Genomic DNA, 21,266 nt, shown 5'->3' with positions numbered 1-21,266 from the left:
CAATATTACATAATTAATTTGTGTTTCCTTCTAGCTATATTTCACATACATAAATGTACTGGCTCTAAACCTCTCTTTTCTCTATTCAGAAATGATCTAAACAATTACATGGAAACTATCCAAAGCTCTGTTAATCCCAAAGCATTGAAAACTGTATCTATATTCATTCTTTGTCTTTTTTGTTTTGTTTTTTCCATGTTTATCTGTATTGCTTTTATGCTTTGTGATATTTAATAAATAAAGTTTAAAAAAAAAAGCTTTGGAAATTCCAGAGCAAACCCATGGCAAATTAGCCTTCCAGGTTTGCCTGCAAATTGACCTTACATCTGAACAGCTCTATTCACTTTAAAGTGATCTAAGAAGTTTCTGCAAGGCATTCTAAATTACATTTTTTTGGGTAAAATATTTGTCGCTATGCTTACATTATCAAATGTAGGCTACTCTTCCAACATTATTGTGAACAGCAAAATTGTATAATTTAATAATTGTATTTTATATAATAATTTTATATAAATATGAATTGTTTTCAATATCATTAAACCAATTCTCATCTCACAGTTGTATTACTCCTACATTATTTACAGTCACGTGATTTACAAATGCTTTTCGAATTGGTTTTCAAGAAGAATTGGTTCACAAGAACGACTCCGTAGTGAAACGGAGACCACGAGCGCTTCTGGGATGCAAGCGGGTTTAGCAAGCAGTGACGGAACCTGAAGAGTGAAAACCCCGAAGCCTGGGTTTTTCGGTTTATTGGAATTAATTCCCGTTGTTCCTTCAGTGACTACCCTGCAGAAGAACACGCCGAAATGGCAGACAAAGAAGGTAAAATTTTTGCATGGTGAATTACATGCAGTATTTTTCTTTTGGCAGAGTTGGTTAGCTTTAGCCGCATGCGCTAATGGATGTGACCCACATTCTGACATTATAATGAATGAGTGTCACAGTCTGATACAGTTTTTTTCTTCTTCTTCATCAAATGCACATGGTTCACGTAATTTAGGGCTATTGACATGATAAAAACCAATCTATTGACTTTAATCAGCTATTGTTGCTCAGTGTAAATTGAGCTGCTGTTGTTCAGTTCTCATTGAAATACTACAATGAATTATATACACTACTATATGAGGGACATGAGTAGTCATGTGCACACAATTCCCAGTTATTTTCTATAACTGTTATTTTAGTTGTTATTTTGAAATATACATTTGCAGCTTTTGACTTGAATTTACCTTGCTCTATCTGTTTTCCCTAGTGTACGATGATGCTGTGGAGGAGCGAGTAATAAACGAGGAATACAAGATCTGGAAGAAAAACACACCATTCCTGTATGATCTAGTCATGACACATGCACTTGAGTGGCCGAGTTTAACGGTGCAGTGGCTTCCTGATGTGAACAGGTAATTCAATAACAAGCTTGTCCACCTGCTACTGTTGAAACAAAGAAGACCGATAGATAAATAATTGTCTGTCTTCAGCAATTGCTTGATATGCATTTTTGCAGGTCTGAAGGAAAGGACTATGCAGTTCACCGGCTTGTGTTGGGAACTCACACGTCAGATGAGCAGAACCACTTGGTCATCGCCAGTGTTCAGGTCCCTAATGATGACGCTCAGTTTGATGCGTCCCACTACGACAGCGAGAAAGGAGGTAAGCACTGATCTGACTTTGAATGTACACTAAATTTGTATTCTAATAAGCTTTGACGTCATGATACTGAGATGATTTGATTTGTGTTTGTGTTTCTTCAGCAGGTATGATTGATCTCACTGGACATTTAGGGTAAAGCTATTTTCAGTTGATCAATAAGTATTTTTAAAACGCATGCATGCAGGGCATAAAGCAGGTCATTGCTGAAGGTGCTATCATTTTATACAGTGATGCTCACACTTATTTAACACAACCCTCATTTTTACTGCTGCAATGTTTTTATTTTTATTATTATTATTATTTCACAATGAGCAAAAAAAAGTGTTTTGTTATATTATTCAAACTGATTTGTTCACAAATTAACCTGATATTACAAGGATTAAAATACATTTTACATCAGTAGCTGAACATTTGACACTTGTAAGTGAATGTATATTGGCATTGTTCTTAAGAATTTGGAGGATTTGGGTCAGTGAGTGGAAAGATCGAGATTGAGATTAAGATCAATCATGAAGGAGAGGTGAACAGAGCCAGATACATGCCACAAAACCCCTGCATCATCGCCACCAAGACCCCCACCTCTGATGTTCTGGTGTTTGATTACACCAAACACCCATCCAAACCAGGTCAGTACCTTTCAACCAGTGTTCATCTGGTTAAAGAAATTGCTGACAAAAATGTTTATTGAAAAAGGTATTCTTTTAACTTTGTCGATGATAACGAATGCAAGACGAAAAAGACTCACCATGAAGATAAAGGATTTTAATTCAAACATACTGTAGATATTACGAGAAAAAAAATTATACTGCAAGATATTAACACAAACTGAAGAAACATCAAGAGAAACATCTGTTTTTAGAAGAAGAAATATCTTGAAAGAATTTATTCATATAATCCAATATATTGGGGTTTTCCTCTCTTGAGACTCATGAATAGAAATTGCTGAACAGCGACAATGAACCACTTTACAAACGGGTGAAAGGGATGGTTCACCCAAAAATTAAAATTCTCTCATATACTCACTCTCATGCAATCCCAAATGTGTATGATTTTTTTTCTTCAGAGGAACACAAGGATTTTTAGAAGAGTAGTTAAGCTCTGTAGATCCATACAATGCAAGTGAATGGTGATCAGAACTTTGTAGCTCCAAAAATCACATAAAGGAAACATTGAAGTAATCCACATGACTCCAGTGGTTAAATCAATAACTTCAGAAGCAATATAATAGGTGTGGGTGAGAAACAGATCAAAATGTAGGTCCTTTTTTATTCTAAATCTCCTCCTCTCTCTTTTATATCTGAAAGTGAAAGTTAAAGTGGAGATTTTTAGGAAAAAAGGACTTGTATAGTGTTCTGTTTTTCACCCACACAGTTAATATGACTAAATTTAAAGGACATGTCCGTCAAAAGACTGTGATTAAAACAAAAACTATAAAATTTAACCCTTCAACTGATCCAAAGAAAAAAATTTATACATCTTTGATCTAGTATATTATTACCTTAAATTCTCATTTTTAAGGTAAAATCTAATTTTAAGACTTTCACTGTTACTAATGACTCTGAACTATCCATTCGCAGACCCCAATGGGGAGTGCAGTCCAGACCTGAGACTGCGGGGGCATCAGAAGGAAGGATATGGTTTGTCCTGGAACCACAACCTGAGTGGAAACTTGCTCAGCGCTTCAGACGACCATGTGAGTTAGCTTATGGCTGCAGATTCAAAGGAAAAAACAAAATCTAATTCTGCACTCAAATGTTGTACTTAGAATTATTAATTGTTCTTCACTATTAGACGATCTGTCTATGGGATATCAGTGCTCATCCAAAAGAGGGGAAGATAGTGGACGCCAAAACCATCTTCACAGGTCACACAGCTGTGGTGGAAGATGTTTCCTGGCACCTTCTGCATGAGTCACTGTTTGGCTCTGTGGCTGATGACCAGAAACTTATGATGTAGGCAAAGCATTACATTGTGGAAATAATATTAAACTTCTTGTCAGAATAGAATATGAAAAACAAATAGTTTCGGAATGTTTTTATTTATATTTGAGTTCAGACATAAATGTCCCTCTCCTTCAGCTGGGACACACGATCCAATAACACAGCAAAGCCTAGTCACTCTGTGGACGCCCACACAGCCGAAGTCAACTGCCTGTCCTTCAACCCCTACAGCGAGTTCATTCTTGCCACTGGCTCAGCAGACAAGGTCTGTAAAAGTTCTAAACAATACAATCACTTAAACATATACATCTGTTTTCAAGATTTACCCTCTACTATACTCACATTTGTTTCTCACTGTAGACTGTTGCATTGTGGGATCTTCGTAACCTGAAGCTGAAACTTCACTCATTCGAGTCACACAAGGATGAAATCTTCCAGGTAACACTACTGTAAAAGTACCTTATGAATGTATTATTAAAGATTTAATTCTTATGTAATAATACATAAGTAATTAAGCATGTTAGCATTGTTTAAGTTTTGAATTGCTTATATTACTGTGTTTCACATTTGTGGATGGTGGTTGCTCTTGACAGGTCCAGTGGTCTCCCCATAATGAGACCATCTTGGCCTCCAGTGGCACAGACAGACGTCTCAATGTTTGGGATCTGAGGTATGGCATATACCATATACAAGTAGGGTTGCAACGGCATGAGATATTCACGGTATGATAACAGTCTCAGAAAATATCACGGTTTCACGGTATACGGTATTACACAATTACTATTATCAGTAAAAAAAGAAGGGTTATTTTATTTAATTACTTATTTTGAGCAAACGCTTTATTATAATTGAAACTTGAAACCATTTATTTTATTGAAGTATGTGTAAAAAAAAGTCTCCCTTTTGAAAATAAAATAAATAGAAAAAATAAGAAAGCTAACAGAATTATAATAAACAGAATTATATACATGATAACTATAACATGTAATATAACTAAAGCATGTTAAATTAAAAGCTCACACAGCTGATGTATTTTAGTTAAAGTAATGTCCATTGATTATTAACAATTAACATATACTGCTGCTGTCTGTACCTTTATCTCAGTGGTTCTCAACTGGTTTTGCTTCTGGACAGATTTTACATCGGAAATCAAGTGGCGTATCCTAGGTTGCATTTCCTTTTATGTTGCATAGATTTGTTCATGGTTTTCAAGTACAAGACATGCATCAAGTGACATATTTTAGTTGTTGACATCAGGAAGTTTTCTCTCCCCCCTTTTAAAAATTGAAGAGCATATTTACTTATATGAGCACATTATTATCCCATTTGTTAACTAACATTACATATTTATACACATATTACACAGAAGGAAAGGCTCCTTATTACCATGGTTAGGTCAGTGTGCAAGTCTTAAATAATAGTTGCACTCATGCGAAAGTGCAGAAGAGAAGCCTTTAGCTCAGGGGTGGGCAACTATTTTGGTAAAGGGGTCACATCAGGCTTTAAGTCGTGCATAGGGATACACTGCATTGATTTGGATTTTGTGTCTTTTAAAATAGTTGTGTACTCAATTTTCAGATATTTCAATTTTCTGTGACTAATGGAACTATTCTGCAATTGCCTAAAGTATTGTATTACTCAACAAAGATAGATACTTTTCTATCAGGCATTAAAAAACTGAATAAAGGCTTGAGCTTATACATTTATTTTACCATCTCTACTTCCCTGTTAATATATTATTCAATTTAACACTCTCTACATTGCTTGCTTTTGCTCGCACGTCAATGATTATCCCTCCACTTGTCGATGCCGATATCTACTTCTATATTTAATTTAATCACTGAGAAGGTTTACCTGCGAAATTAGTAGCACCAAACATCACAAGCAGCCTCAGAGTATGGACACAGAGTAGCCGTATAACACTTTTCCTTGAGCAGAATATTGCACTACAGATCACTAAATTTGTTCAAAGGGGAAAGCGAGAGATAGAAAAAGGGCACTAGTGTACATGGTTGCCAGATTGCACAAAATAAGTACAACATTTGGCGGAATATTTCCAATTTGCGCAAGTATAAATCTCAAACTGGGGGTGTTGTGTGTCTTATCTGGCAACCCTAAGCATTTAAACGCTTGTGGAGGCGCGTGACGTCCCAATGCAAGTTAACTGAATTATCCAATGAGAAGAAAAAAAACGCTTTTATGATAAAATGAGCCACTGGCCACATTAAACCATGTGGAGAGCCTGATCCAGCCCGCGGGCCGTAAATTGCCCATGTCTGCTTTAGCCGTTTGCGAGATTATCATTAAATCTGCCTCGGCAGTCCTAAATAGTCGATCACTTGGGCGGCCGCCAAAATATCTTCAATGGGATTGGCATGGCATTGCTCTTTCCCTGCTGTCCGCAACCCAGTCCGAATAGACCAGTTGCGAAACACTGCTTTAACTCACACACACTCATGTCAGACCCCCTTGCCTCACTTCTCTCTGACATTTTCTCCGCTGCATTTGTGTGTGTTTGTGTGTGTGTGACGCGACGCAAGTTGATGAGTCTGACAGGAAGACAAGGAGAAATGGAGATGTGCACGCGCATGTGAGATTCTCCGTCCAGTTGCATTTTTTTCTCAGTACCGTAGATAAGCAAATGTACATGGTATGATAACCATCAATTTTCAAACCGTGGTATACTGTGAAACCGGTATACTGCTGCAACCCTATATACAAGTATTAGGGATGTCTTGATACCACTTTTTCCACTTCCGATCCGATTCCGATAACGGAAATCTCAGTATTGGCCGATACCGATCCCGATCCGATACCAGTGTTGTTTTTTTGCATAATCAGTTTATAATATCTTTACATTATTGTGTGGAAATAATTGGGTGTACTCTTTAATATGTAAAGAAACACAAACCTTTAACTTCACATTATTTCAATATAAATGTATAGCTTATTAAGAAACACTTTATTATTAACTAGCATAGCCTACTGGATACTGGCACTCCCCGAGTTCTGATTACACGCACCTGCATATCATTAGTGGCTAATCAATGACTGCATAAATACCCCGCTTTCTCACCCGCGCTCTCTCTCTCTCTCTCTCTCTCTCTCTCTCACACACTTTCACACTCTGTGCCTGTTCTCATCGATAGTAGAAAGTTCTGGAGTCTCAGAAATACTATGTCAAACATGTGTCTTCATTATTGCCTGCAAGTATCATAAAATTGTTGTAAGTTATCTCTTTCATCGTGTCTATACACTGTCTGGATATTACTTACCTGCTGTTTGCCACTCTGCTTAACTGGATTTACTCACAATGTTTACATCACCGTTTCAATCCTCTGCTCAATAAACCCTGCAGAGTTCATATCTCTGCTGTGAGTCTCTCCATGACAGCTTTAACTTTTAAACCCTCACACTTTTTATTCACAGTTTAATTCGCTTCTTATTTAAATTCTGGTTAAATGCACCTCTAGTGCCGTTCTAAGTCCATATTATAAGTGAACCGAACTGCTGAGCATCTACATCTGAGATGTTCGTTTGTAGCGCTCAATTATTGTGCACGTGTGAAGGCTATAAATAGCCGCACGTGTGTGTGTAAACTGAAGCACCATTCACTAACGGGCTGAAGCTGCGCGTGCATTTATATGTTTACTTATTAAACACAGCCTATTGCAATTCACAGAGCTATCGCGTGTCTTCAAGTGGCTTTGAATAAAATGCACGAGTCATATAAACCGCTTTAATGGTGTTTTAACAGTTCTTTTATGTCATTTTTTAAGCTTGACAGTAACGAACATGACTAACACAGAGTATCGGATTTGGGTCGGGCTCGTCAGACCGATACCCGATCCGTCTAAAAACGTCAGTATCGAAGCCGATACCGATCTAGGTATCAGATCGGGACATCCCTAACAAGTATACAGTGGAACAAAGTGCTGTTTCACCAAGTCTACAGAGTAAATTACAGGAAGAACAAAGAATTTCCAAAACCTCCCAATTTTTCCTGTATTGTTGATTGTATCATTATGGTTTTGCCCCCTAAATGTTATTGTAGTAAAATCGGAGAAGAGCAATCTGCAGAGGATGCTGAGGATGGGCCTCCTGAGCTGTTGGTTAGTCAAGAGTATTTGCTAAAAATGTTTCAAATGCCAGACCTACCCTACTAAAAATATTTACGTAATTATGGACACAATGTAACTCCAAAATTGTAATGTTTTTAATTTCACATTTAACCTCAATTATTGTTGTGTTGGAAGTTTATTCATGGAGGGCACACAGCTAAGATCTCAGACTTCTCCTGGAACCCAAACGAACCTTGGGTAATCTGTTCTGTGTCAGAGGACAACATTATGCAAGTATGGCAGATGGTAAGTATTGCAAAACATAGAAACTAGTGATTGGTAAAATAGAATTCTTGAGACTGATAATGACTTGGGATGGACCCCACCGAACCTTACTGAAATGACCTTCCGGTTGAACATGCAGTGCACCTCATAATTTATCTCTGCCTGCATCACCTTTGTCTATTAATTCTCTTTGATGACACTCTTGAAATGGAATACATAAATTAGAATTGAATTGCCTACAAAAGCCATCATCAGCCAACTAACAAGGAACAATGCATCTATGTGAATTTCTGCAGTTAATTCAGGATGGACTTATAAATTATAAAGTTCATTAAAAAAAGTTCCTTTTTTTTTTTAAACACTGGACCTTAATGCTTATTTAAAAAAAAAAAATTAAACCATGACTTGAACTAGACACATATAAACTAATATTGGCATTATATTCATGATGTTTAGCCAGAGTGGAACTGGCCCCCACTGTGAGCATGGTTCCTCCCACGGTTATTTTTATCAATTTTTGTGTTGCTTGCTTATAGGGGTTCTAAATACAATTATTTATTTTTATACACAATTTACGGTAATATTTAACCTAACTACACAATGATCACTAAGACTTTATAGATATTAGTTTAATTTTTTGTTAATGCATGATTTCCTGTAAAGCGGCTTTGAAACTATGCGTGATATGAAAGCGCTATACAAATAAATATTACGAGTAATTTTAATGGCTATGATTTCTCTTAAGTGTGGCTTAATTGGTAGTTTTTGCTTGCACTAGTTACTATAACTTTTAATCAGTGTGGTCTCTGATTAAAATTCACTTCTATTCTCCAGGCTGAGAATATCTACAATGATGAAGAGCCAGACACCCCTGCATCAGAGCTGGAGGGGCAGGCATCATAACTGAAACAGCAGCAGGGTCCACATCTCATTAAAACCCTGCAACATTCTTCATGGCCTCTTACTCTTGCGCTTTTGCATTTCAGTGTTACTCTGAAATGATCCATGTGGTTACTTTCCACTCTACATTTACAAGATCCATTATAATTTACTGGCTCCTTCTGTAAATGCTTTTCTAAATAGTTCACCTCCATTCATTGCTGTAAATTATGGTTTAAGAAAAGTAATTATCTGGATGCTTCTAATTTGGAGAAAGAGTAACCGACTGCACTATATGTTCAATCACTTCTGAGAAGTTACAGCCTGGTGTGGCTTTTTCACAATAACAATTTCTAGTTTTTGTGCATAAATCTGGTGTCAATTTGCAATAAACCTTTTGTAATAACTTTTAAAATGCTTTTGTATTCCTAAATTATTTAGCTGTACTTGCAATTCAATTATGAAAAATAAAAGTACAGCTAAACGGTCATAGGTGTATTTTTACCCCGCTCTTGATATGCAAAATTGTATATTTCAAGCATGAATCTACTGGTTGGTATATACACCTACTAGTCATTTGTGGACCATTTTGAGTTTCTACATTATTTTATAAAATTCCCTATGTCTCATCAAGAAATCCAACAAGTCATGACACACAGTAAAACTCTACAAAATGTTTTATTACAAAGACAGAACTACAAGAGCATTATACAATCTCAGAGGGGTCATGGGCTGAGTTGGGGTAAAAGAAAAGCTCTCTCGAGCATCTTTCACAGTATGTCTTACCTGCAGAGGTAGATTTCTTGCATAACCTGAGAATCAAACTGGGGCATTTAAAAAATAAAATACAAATTACAGTACCAACACTCAAAATTTAGAGAACAACCCCAATTACAGATGTATGCAGTATCTAAATTAATTTTCTTGGAAGATTTTAAAATATTTTGCAAAACAAAGAACATAAAATGTTTGAAAGTGAGGTGAAACTGTTACATTGAGAGAATCCCAAGCCACACATATCAAATGCCAAGACGCTATCATGATAACCATAAACATTGACACTGCAAAATTTGAGGAAAAGGATTGGACAATAAAACAAAAAATGGAGAGAAAAATGTTGGGAAGCTGGTAAAAACCTTCCGTTTCCATTCAGTTTTACTTTACAATTAACAAAGTGAAATACATTCTAGCCTGAATGATGAAATGTCAGTCCATTTCAAATGAATTGAAAAGCAACATCACTCATCAAGCTTGTCAATCAAATGCTTTTTTTTTTTTACTCAAATATCTTCATAAAACCTCATGAATGCTGTTGTGGCGAAGCCAATTGTGTTTAATGTGATCAGTTACACTGAAAGCATTTGTTTAAAGTTTAACTTTCTATATTGTAATTTTGTGTCCAAGGACAAAAAAAAAGTTTTTTGTTGGAAGCCACTGTTAAGGAATGTACTGGCCCATGTCATAGGTAACAGGGCATACACAGAGCCAGATGCTGTTTTAATGTACCTGAGGTATTTATGGAAATTATTTAGACCCTGTGTGTCCACACCATGATAATGAACAGATCTTAAAAGGCTATGAGTGGCCAACGATTAGAAATGGATAATGGATGCATTTCTACATTCATTGATTCAGTTGTCTACATACAGTTTCAGAAAGTCAACAATCCTGAAAATAGATGCAGCTGTTCAGAAAAATGTATAGTTGAAAGTCTTGAATTACATTTTTTTCTTATTACGAAGTCCAAAAAAAGAAAGAGAAATCACATTCAGTATATCCAGTATCAAATACATCAAGGTCCCTTTTAAAATGAGTCATAGATTGATTTCTTTCAGATTTGCATTCAGTTAAAGAATTGAAATACTGTAAACTGTCAATTTTAAACAGGCAAAAAACTGTTTGGATTAAAATTGGATTACCAAACTAATCCAATTAAAACTGAATTGTGAACAAGACTAATCTTGAACTCCCAAGAAAAGAAATTTGATAAAACCAAAAGAAAAGAGAATCACATCTAGTCAACCCCTTTCAGTAGACCAAAGACTTCATTCAGAGACACAACGTTTTTAGGAGAGCTTTGGTAAATGGTAAATAAGAACTTAGGCCACTTAGATTTTCTTTCCTTAATGGCATCATCACATGAAATTTAGCCTGGGTGATTACAGCCTTTTGGAAAATGAAAATAATGTAAGTAAATTTCACCTAATTTCTTAAAAACTGACATACATTGAGATCATAATTTATTATAACATACATTTTCTTAAAGGTCCATTTATATAGTCTGACTTTCTTTTGGCTTCTGGTGGGTTGGATATTCCGATCCAAAAGACAAAATACCCTGTTATCCCTTTCAAAAATAATTGGGGGTTTTAATGAAACATCAATCAACTTGGCATTTTTTTCACACATACACTTTTCTGAAAAGTAAAGATGCCATTCCCTTTGTCCGTCATGTAACAAAAAAGGAAGTCCCTCCCCTTTTAAACCTGTTCCTAGTATTTTACAAAATGTTTACAGATGTAGCAGCCTTTTTCGAAGTCAATTTAGCCCTTAATCAGATTCCCACATTCAAAAAAGCCACAGGCAATGAGGAGACAATCAACATTTTTACCCCTCTCTTAATTTTTAAGATATGCATTTTCCTTTAAGGTACATTTCAAGTCAATTTTTAATCATAGCAGCAGAAGTGTGACCTGTTATGGGCTCTTGTTGGCTCAGACTCAAAATGCCAATAAGTTGGTGAGAGCATTTCAGTGGGTCTCCTCTGACATGAATGCCCCATTTCTCAAGTCTCAAGGTTATCAGGACATCTAGAGCTGAACAGGTAAATGGCCATTTCAAAATAGCATTATTCAACATTATATGCATCCAAAATTATTTATTCTGATCCTAAAAGGTCAGAGCCAAGAGCTACATTTTATTAGAGAAAATAATAATGTGTGACTACAGTACAGTGGAGCAGGGAAGGGGTAAGAACATGGAAAAAGAACATGGAGGGGGGGGGGGACAAAAAAAAGAGACATACGAAACAAAAAAGTTGCATGGCAGACCACATGAACATTTCCTATGAAAATACAATGTAATAGAAAACAGGGAGTTAAAAAGTGCTCGCCACGAAGCCGATTACCAAGATACAGAGCAGTTAGGATCTTCACTGATGTTCTGCTTTTTCCTCACATATTATGTTATGAGAATAACTGTTAGACAAAAATAGATACCTCCACAAAAAAAGAAAGGCCAACCGAAGGCCAGGCTCAGACATCAATGAGTTGTGTGAATGATGTTGTGCCCTCCACCTCAGGCTGAACCCCGAGTTGCTCTATGTCAGGCACCAAACCCTCCATCTCTCCCTCCACCTCTCTCTCCATCTCTCTCTCCATCTCTCTCTCCATCTCTCTCTCCATCTCTGGGTTCGAGGGCTGGCTAGGACGCTCCTCTGGTTGGGGGTCGGGAGGACCCGTACCCTCTTCCTCAGGATCTTTTGCTGGGCCCTGGATAGCCCTGAGTTTCTGGTTCAGGTCATTGCGTTCTCTCTGCAGGGCCCTGCAAAGCTTCTCCAGACGCTCCAGTTTTCCTTGGAGGGCCTTGTAATTATTGTCTCGCACCGTTTTCTACAAGATAAATGCCAGAGAATTTGACTTGTAATACATTCTATAATATTTGGAAATATTTTGGATTATATTGTCAAAGTTCAGCAGAAGGTTTTTACATGAATTTCTGCACTGCTTTACTAGCATCACGTAGAAGAGTGCACTGATTCATTGTTTTGTTGCTTTTTGAGCTGTTTAAGCTCACAAAATTTATTAAGTCTTTTACCTACAGCTTTACAGATAATTTAAATTTGTATGTGTTCATTTACACATTAACACATTTACAAATTTGACATTAGATTCTGACATTGAATTTAGCTCTGCATGAGTCCTAAAAGCAAAATGACGCATTCTCTGCAAGCGCTTCGCATGTGGAGTTTAAAATGGCATGAATCATGGGAATCACGTTTGCTGTAGCAAAGTGGATAGCCATGATTATTATTGTGGAGGAAGAGAGTTTAAGAGATTTAAACTAGTTCTTTCATTTAGTCAACCTCCCACTAAGACTTCAGAAAATGTTTAATGTTACTTGAGTAACATTTTAGTGCCTTTCTGTCTTTATATTGTGGAATGCTGTGTGTGTGTTCCCATTAATTATCTAGACTGTGGCGGCCCGCCTCATAATAACATAAAAGCTCAATAGCATTGTGTTTTGCGCCGTTGCTTCAACTAAGCATCTCTCACTTCCAATCAGCATCTGTGGAGCAAGTTTAACACAGGTAACCACTTTTGCTTCATTTCTTTGAGGGCTCAAATGTATGCTCTAGTCAATTTTGTGTTTTGACCATTTGTAAACTCCATCTCGTTTACCATGGTTTGTGGGTGTGACTTTTTTGCAGTGTCATCACCATTCATATCTATACAACCAATGTATTTGCACAAAATTGTTTACCAGAGCACAAAGTAAGATCTAGCCTTTTAATTTTGCTCTCAAAATGCACCAAATTATTGCATTTAACTTTAAAATGTACAAAATTTTCTTCCAGGAGAGCAAGCCTAGAGAGTCCAAGGTACACCAACCACAGTCTCTCAAAATCCTGAGGGAAACACTGCAATTATTTAGCCTGTTCAAGTTAGCTGATATTGGGTTTGGTTTTTGGAGAGAGGGCTGAAGGGATTAATACAGTGACTAAGTGTGGTGAAAGTTAGCAAACGACTGTATTAATATCAGCAACTTAAAGGTGCAGTATGTAAGATTCAGAAACCCTTGTTATTAATGACACCTGTGGCCATTAATTGAACTGCAGCCAGCTATCTGCTGCTCATGTTCCCACTCCATAGGGATGCAAGCGAGCATTGACCAAAACAATGACGTAACGTACAAAGAATCTGAACGTGATTTACCGGCATCATGCTGACAGATGAGGTAGCATGATTAAAATTACACGGTTATGATTGTTTTACTACAAACTTTGAGAATATACTAAAGCTATGTATCTGCTAACGTAGAATACTGATAAATACATACAGCTACAGCCATCAAAGAGTTTACTGTTGTATAGCAGTTACGTCATATGTTGTACTACGAATAGTAAACCAGCTTATTTGCTTAAATTTATCCTGTATACCTGACTTTTAGTATAAAGTGAAGATTGTTTAAATTATTTAAAATGTACTAAGCAAGGTAGATTGCAATTTGTCAGCGTTAGCAGGCAAGATCAAGTTAGCTAAAATTACACCGATCAATCCTTATGGCACTATATTTCACATGCTTTGCAGTTATGTAAGCTTACCTGTCCAATAAGGAGAACACCAATTCAGGGTCAATTTTGATCCCCAAAACCAAACAAATGTCATTCCAGGAATCAAATGCCCTGCCGATGTTCACTCTAGTTTTCGCTCAACCTTGATCACGTTTCCGCTTAGCCAGATGGGATTTAGTAGATAAATATTTTTATAGAATTTTGTTCTGGCTTACTCTGAATTTGTGTAGGAGTCGGTGTTTGCTGGATTCCATCTCTATGATAACGTTACCTAGTGTGCATAAACGTCACATCCTTTGGATGAAAAGCGACCCGCTCACTACGCATGAAAATGAGTTTACAGGCTTTAATAGGCAACGCAAATTTTTTTTAAGTTGTCTAACAAGCCGTTCACACATTGGCAAAAAAGAAGGCGACTATTACATGAAAATTGTTACATATTGCACCTTTAAGTAATATGAGCCAAATTTTCCCCTCACCTCTTCTGCCATCTGCAATAGAGTCTGGTTGTTGGTCTCCCATTTGGTCCTCCAAAGAGTTGTTTCCTTCTCAAGCTTCTTGATCTTCTTTGTCATCTGACAAAAAAGTCACAAAACAAAAAAGGGTCATGCAAATCATGCCTTTGTATACAGAGATTTAAAACATCATAAGCCTCATTAATTTTCTTTCAGAAAAGTTGTCAGTTATCTAATTACAGCAATTACAAATGTCTCGTGTGTATATTAAGTAGAATCCGGTGAATTCGCTGGAAATTAAGGTGGGGAAATACTGCCCACTCACTTTCTCCATCTCCTGTCGAAAAGTGGTAAAGACCTCGTTGCTCTTGGCGAGGGTGGACTGGAACTCCTCAAACTTGTCCATGTACAGAGTGAGCTGCTGTTTTAACTGATACTCCTGTTCCTTCATCAGCTCACACTTGTGTCTTGACTCAGTTGCATCTTTAAGGAGCTGAACAGTGAAAATACAATGTATATGTAAACTTAATATCATAAGAAAATGAATTGGAATCTCTATTTTAGTGTTGTGTTATGGGTAATCCAATTCCCCTTGTTGTAGGCACCAATCCTTCAGGATTAATCCTGGCTCAGAAATATATTAAGATTGTGACAAAAAGAACTGATCTTCGACTGAAAATACTCACAAACTCTCTTTCTCTCTGCTGTTTCTCTTCCACCTCACGCATCAGCTCGGCAGTCTGCTGGAGTTTGGCATCCACCAACTGCTGTTGTAGTTCCTTGTGTTTAAACACCTTGTCGATGTGCTGAGTAAAGACGAACATCATGTTGTTTACACTATCCTTCAAAATAACACATCACTCAACTAGACAATTAAAGAAATAGGCTAAAAAATGTCTGATGTCAAATACAGCACATGAAAATGTAACTGCTGCTCAAAGCGTTACCATTTCACTAATTACAAAATATTCACAGGGTGCGACGTCAACCGTAATGATTTTGAATTTCTTTTCTAACTACACAACAAAAGGATCTGCAATCTTTTTGTCATGAAGTGACATAATTATTTCATTTGTAGTTGCCTTTAGATTGTACTCAATTTGGTAAGCCCAAACATGCAAAACATAACATAAGGAACATGTTCAGAATTAAGCAAATAAAACAATGAAATGGCGTGAAATTTGACCTTTTTAGCGGTCACATGGCCACATTTCCACCAAGCTGTGACTATCCAAATCTCATATCTTAGCAGTAATATAAATAATCTATTAAATTATGAAACACCTCATCAGTTGATTAAACAACTAATGGAACAGGTCTAAAATGCACCACTTAATTCTCTAAGGGTTTGAGGGTGTTATATGCCCAAGATAGTTTGCAAATTTAACAGATGTTGCCTCACTTCCTCACGGAGCTCATACTGCTCGATGAGCTTTTTGAATTTCTCAGCCAGCTCCATGTTCTCCTGCTGCAGTTTGCTGTTGTGCAAGTTGTGCTGCTCCATCTGGGCCTCGATCTCATTGAGCGTCATCTGGAAGTGCAGCGTTGCCTCTTTACGCCGCTCCTCGTATTCCCTGAATCTCTGCGCATTCTCCTCCTGCAATCACAACAGTAGATGTATGTTTACAAGCACCTCAAAGCCTGCCGATATAACTGACAGCAAATCTGGTTTCCGAACGATCTTAAAAACTGGGTACTCTGATTGATCACCTCATTGATTAACAGACTGCTTTACCTTCAGGGTCTTGTTGTGACGCTGCAGTTCTCTGCACAGACTCTCTAGCTTGCTGCGTGCCAGGACGGCCTTGCTGTGCTCGCTCTGCAGGTGAATCTTCTCTTTCAACACCTGGTTCTGTTTCTTATGCAATGTCTTCACCTGCTTCTGCATGCTTCGACTCTCTTCCAGCTTTCACAGGAAAAACTAATTAAAATCTTTTATCTCCATTGGTGCTCCAGTGAAGAAACTAAATGTACTGATTTGGAGTGATGCAAGGGGAAGTCTTTTTAAATGGATAGTTCACCCACAAATTAAAATTATCTTATGATTTACCCACCCTCCTGGCATCCCAGATGTGTATGACTTTCTTTCTTCTCCAGAACACAAGTTAAGATTTTTAAAAGAATATTTCAGTGCTGTAGGTCCTCACAATGGAAGTGAATGGGTGCCAACATTTTGAAGTTCCAAAATTCACATAAAGGGAGCATAAAAGTAATACATATGATTCCAGTGGTTAGATCCACGTGTTCAGATACGATAGGTGTGGGTGAGAACCAGATCAATATTTAAGTAATTTTTATCTTAAATTCTCTCTGCCAGTAGGGGACAATATGTATTAAGACTGTGAATCCCCCAAAACAGGAGAAGAAAGGAAAAGTTAAACTGAAGTGGAGATTGGGTCTGTCGCTTAACCCACACTAAATATATACTAGCCCAAATACTGCTTTGGAGCGGTCTTTCAAGTCAAGTGTATCCCATAATTCATCACGTTCAGGAGCCCACACCCCGCCTACCCGAGCGATTGATGTATTTTCGCCATGATTATGTCTAGGGAAGCTTTTCAATACAAGTTATTTATTATAACCAGATAGAGAAATGTAAGTGAAGCATATATAAATTTTATTATAAATGAAAATATTCAACATAATTTAACATGTTTGGGATGACATAATAGCAGCATCATAATCACAAAATATTATTTATGTGTATATTTATATACCTTTTTGTTGTCCCGCTCACCTAGTAGACACCTTATATTGTTTGTTCTTGCCTAATATTGCTGGTGATTTTGGTAATTTATCAGCCAGTGTGGCATATAATATACAGACTAGTGAATGTTGTTTTAAAATAAAATACCAATTTCTTTCTAATCTTTATGTATTTAAAATATAAGTTGAATTGCTTTTTAGTTGTTGTATGAAACCACATACTGATAAGATGTGTAAAGCAGTCTGGTGGTCTCATAAATGACAAGCCAAAGCATAAAATTTTAACGGTTTGTATTAGTAGCTATTAATGGATCATATAGGTTTATAGAACATTTTTTATATATAGAATAAGTTAAGAAACAAACTAGAAAGAAATTGCTTATATTTTACAGCGATTATGACCGACTCAATTTTACAGTTAAAGATTTTTTAATGTGCAACTTTTACAATTATTTTCACACAATAAAAATATATATATATAAAAAAAAAAATTTACTTAAATATTTTCTACAGCACAATACACTTCCAACAACCAACAGTGTGTTAATAAATAAATTTTATTGGGACAGGGCCATTGACGGAGCAGTGAGGAGAATTTATAGTAAAACAAATGACTTAAATATGAATCTGTTTCTCACTCACACCTTTCATATCTTTTCAGAAGACATTGATTTAACCACTGACATCGTCTGGAGTACTTTTATGTTGCCCTTATGTGGATTTCGGAGCTTCCAAATTTTGGCACCCATTCGCTTGCATTGTATGGAACTACAGGCGGAGGAATTCTTCTAAAAATATTAATTTGTGTTCAGTACAAGAAATAAGTCATACACATCTGGGACGGCATAAGGGTGTGTAAATGATGAGAATTAAAATTTTTGGGGTGAACTATTCCTTTAAGGACATTAAGCAACAAAAAATATCTATTGTTGTACAATATTCTTTCTCTAGGCCAAAATACATACCAGGTCAGCATATTTCTTACAAAGGGCAGCAAGTTTCTCTTCTGGGTTGGCTAAGGTATGAAGTGCCTGCATCAGCAACATAACCTCTTTGCCTGTGACAACACAAGGGAACAATTATGCACACAATAAATTGTTGTTAACAAACATCAATTGTCTTCATGACTTTGATTTCCCTTTGAAGCAGATTTCTTCCAAAATACACAATGCACCTGCTATCTCATAACCAAGTCATAGATCTACCACTTGTTGGAATGAAGGGTGAGGGTCAAAATCCCTTGGCTCTTCAGATATATCAATACATATATATATATATATATATATATCCTTTTATATTAATATCTATCTGTATTCTGTTGCTTAACTTCTTTAATAAAGTGATGAATTAACTATATGCATGATCACATAATCAATTCTATTTTCTTATGCATAATTGAAATATACTTTGAATCATATGTGTGTTGAATGTTAGTGAGTCTCTTTTAGGAACATTCCAGAGTCTCTCTGTCCTGCACGTCGGCTGAAGGTCTTTTGGGGATAATCTTATTTGTGACGCTCTCCAGCCTCTCAGGGAGGGGGTCAGGGGGATGCGTTAAACATGTGTTCCAGATGTATTCTGTGTTTGATTGTTACCTTTCCATGACTAATTATATGGTTTAAAGTCCTATGTAATAACACCTGAATAGTAGAAGTGTGATTTTCTCTTATTATTTCTTTAGGGAAGAAATGTATGTTATTTCAACCCTCTCCTCTGCCCGAGGAGTGAATATTTTATCTCTCTGTTTTGGTTCAAATGGCCTGATAATGTGTGCTCTGGCTCTCTTGTGCCCAGAGAAGAACTGTCGTTCGTTAGTGTTGTGTGTGTGCGTTTGACCTTCTACCTAGGTTTTGAACCAGGGGTGCACACCAGGCCGACTCGAAGACGCCCCGCGACCATCTGCGAGGTCAATTCAGACGTAAATCTCGGGCGCGGACGACAAGTGCGCTGATTAATGTTGATAGGCCATTTAACTATCTATATGTTGTGACTTTATGTTCTTTTAGCCAATCAGGAGTAAAATAATGGAATGTACGTCCTTGCAAATGGTAAAATTGATGTAAGATTTTGTGTAAGGTACGAGTTAGCTTTCGATCTCCTCGTGAGACTTTGTCGCTGGCTCTACCAATTTCACTGCAAACTATTCTTCAGTAAATTTTGATTCTTTAATTGAATTTCTCGACTCCTGGTTTTCTTTCTCCATATCTGGTCCGGGTCACAACTGTTATACCCCTAACAGGAAAGTTTTGGTTTCAAAACAAGTTACACTCAATCTACAGCATGTGTGGCATAATGACAATTATGACAGAAAATCATTTTGTCTTGCCCTTCAGTTTCTTGGAGAAAAAATTAAAAAGCAAAAATCAAGACTAAAGGCACTTGAAATACGAGTTATGCATGTATCATCACTAGCCTAATGTTGGAGTCTTGCAGCAATACTTTTGAATCATTGCATCTTTTAAAGTTTATTGCTATGCCCTGTTTACTACCATTTTAAGTGCCTTACTGCAACCATGAATATTGTGCCTTACTGCAACCGTGAATATTGTGTTTAAATGAGTAAATATGAGTTTGTGTGGTAATCGACAATACACCACAAATGCTCTCGAAAAAGCTAACCTTATACTAAACCCTAAACATTTCTTTAATGCTAAACACCTTCATAGTGTCACCAACCGAATGCTTTTTGGTCCTTTGTTTTCACAACATTTGGATCCAACTCCCCATAGAGAGGGTCAGGGTTGCCATCCTCCCTTCCTGGCGTCTCTCCTCTCTCCTCGTCCCTGCTCACCAGTCCCACAAAATCCTTCATGTTATCCTGGGATGGAGTCTCCACTTCGGGAGGGGAGCTGCTCCCTTCAACAAGTCCCCGGGCCTCTATTCCACAGACCCCGATAAAATCAGCCTCCATGATTTCAGTCACCTGATGGTGTAAACAGAAAAAGTACAAGAAGATGACTTTAGAAAGCTGAGATTGTGCAGTGTTCACTCTGACAATAAATTGAAAACAGCAACCCCGCCAACGACTGAGCAAATTCATTAAATTCAAAGATACCATTCCAAGCCCTAGTTCAGGGGCCAATATTTATTGGAGATTATAGCCAACACTATCCAAAATGAATAAGGGAACGGGAGAAGATATGAACAACAAACAAGACCACATTTATAACTACGTGCCAATTTATAATATGTAAAACAATGCAGTATGAGAAACTTCTAGACCTGAAATTTACATTTCACACAAACGTACCACCAGATTTTCAAATATGTTAACTTTACTAGCAACTATTTATATTCCAGTTATCTAAATAGTTAATGTAGAAATTATACAGCAGAGTAACTCAAATGTTTAATCACATGGCAAACCAAATCCCCAAAATGGGGAACGGAGTCCATTTATTTTAATCATTTATAACAGTCTCCCGGGTTAAAAGTTTAAAAGGACGAGTTTATTACGCATATCAAACTTCAGATAAAATATTAAGCTCTAAAAACAACCTCGTTGTGAACTCAGCAAAGCGATAAAGCTTTAAACCTCAGGGTCTCTTGCTAACTTCACATTTACCACCGTTTAACACACGCACGCATGCAGTCAACACTTTCATAACGCCATTTCAAAGCAAAACTCTTTACGGTCACCACTGTCCCAGCACTATAAATAAAATATGTTTCTGGTGTAAATCCAAATGTTTAGCGCTAATATTTTGATCACGTGAGTTGAATGTGCTCGTTTAAGTTGGCTTGTCTGCTGTTAGCGAGCTAAAGCTACTTTCTTCGTAAATAACACACATTTATAATGACGAATTAACTTTATGTTCATAAATTAGGTATTTCATAGGAAAAGACACGTTCATTATATTATATCTGCAATCATTCTTTACCAGGGAGCGGGTAGAGATACAGTACCTGTATGTTTTCAATGTTTAATTGGAGACTGGCGTCTGAACGTGAGCGCGTCGCCATGTTGTGACGCAACACTGAGAAGCGAAAATATGAA

At 36.9% G+C, this 21,266-nt stretch overlaps 2 protein-coding genes across 2 annotated transcripts; one reads left to right on the top strand and one right to left on the bottom strand.

Annotated features, from left to right (window-relative positions):
* The first annotated feature begins 674 nt into the window (after positions 1 to 674).
* On the top strand, positions 675 to 9,219 carry LOC127632601 (histone-binding protein RBBP7-like). Its single transcript, XM_052111281.1, has 12 exons — positions 675 to 825; positions 1,256 to 1,400; positions 1,505 to 1,650; positions 2,103 to 2,276; positions 3,228 to 3,343; positions 3,442 to 3,602; positions 3,729 to 3,855; positions 3,951 to 4,028; positions 4,184 to 4,260; positions 7,645 to 7,702; positions 7,847 to 7,957; positions 8,771 to 9,219. The coding sequence occupies exons 1-12, from the start codon at positions 810 to 812 to the stop codon at positions 8,837 to 8,839; spliced, it is 1,278 nt and encodes a 425-aa protein (XP_051967241.1). The 5' UTR covers positions 675 to 809; the 3' UTR covers positions 8,840 to 9,219.
* A 264-nt stretch (positions 9,220 to 9,483) lies between these two features.
* Positions 9,484 to 21,232, bottom strand: LOC127632638 (gamma-taxilin-like). Its single transcript, XM_052111342.1, has 9 exons — positions 21,176 to 21,232; positions 19,946 to 20,192; positions 18,235 to 18,326; positions 16,299 to 16,469; positions 15,966 to 16,160; positions 15,250 to 15,369; positions 14,889 to 15,056; positions 14,588 to 14,683; positions 9,484 to 12,426 (listed from the first exon to the last, which is right to left on the bottom strand). The coding sequence occupies exons 1-9, from the start codon at positions 21,230 to 21,232 to the stop codon at positions 12,070 to 12,072; spliced, it is 1,503 nt and encodes a 500-aa protein (XP_051967302.1). The 3' UTR covers positions 9,484 to 12,069.
* Between the last annotated feature and the right edge of the window lie 34 nt (positions 21,233 to 21,266).

The sequence above is a fragment of the Xyrauchen texanus genome, chromosome 39 (assembly GCF_025860055.1).
Source record: "Xyrauchen texanus isolate HMW12.3.18 chromosome 39, RBS_HiC_50CHRs, whole genome shotgun sequence".
Taxonomy (NCBI): Eukaryota; Metazoa; Chordata; class Actinopteri; order Cypriniformes; family Catostomidae; genus Xyrauchen; species Xyrauchen texanus.
This window is presented reverse-complemented; position numbering and strand designations above follow the sequence as displayed.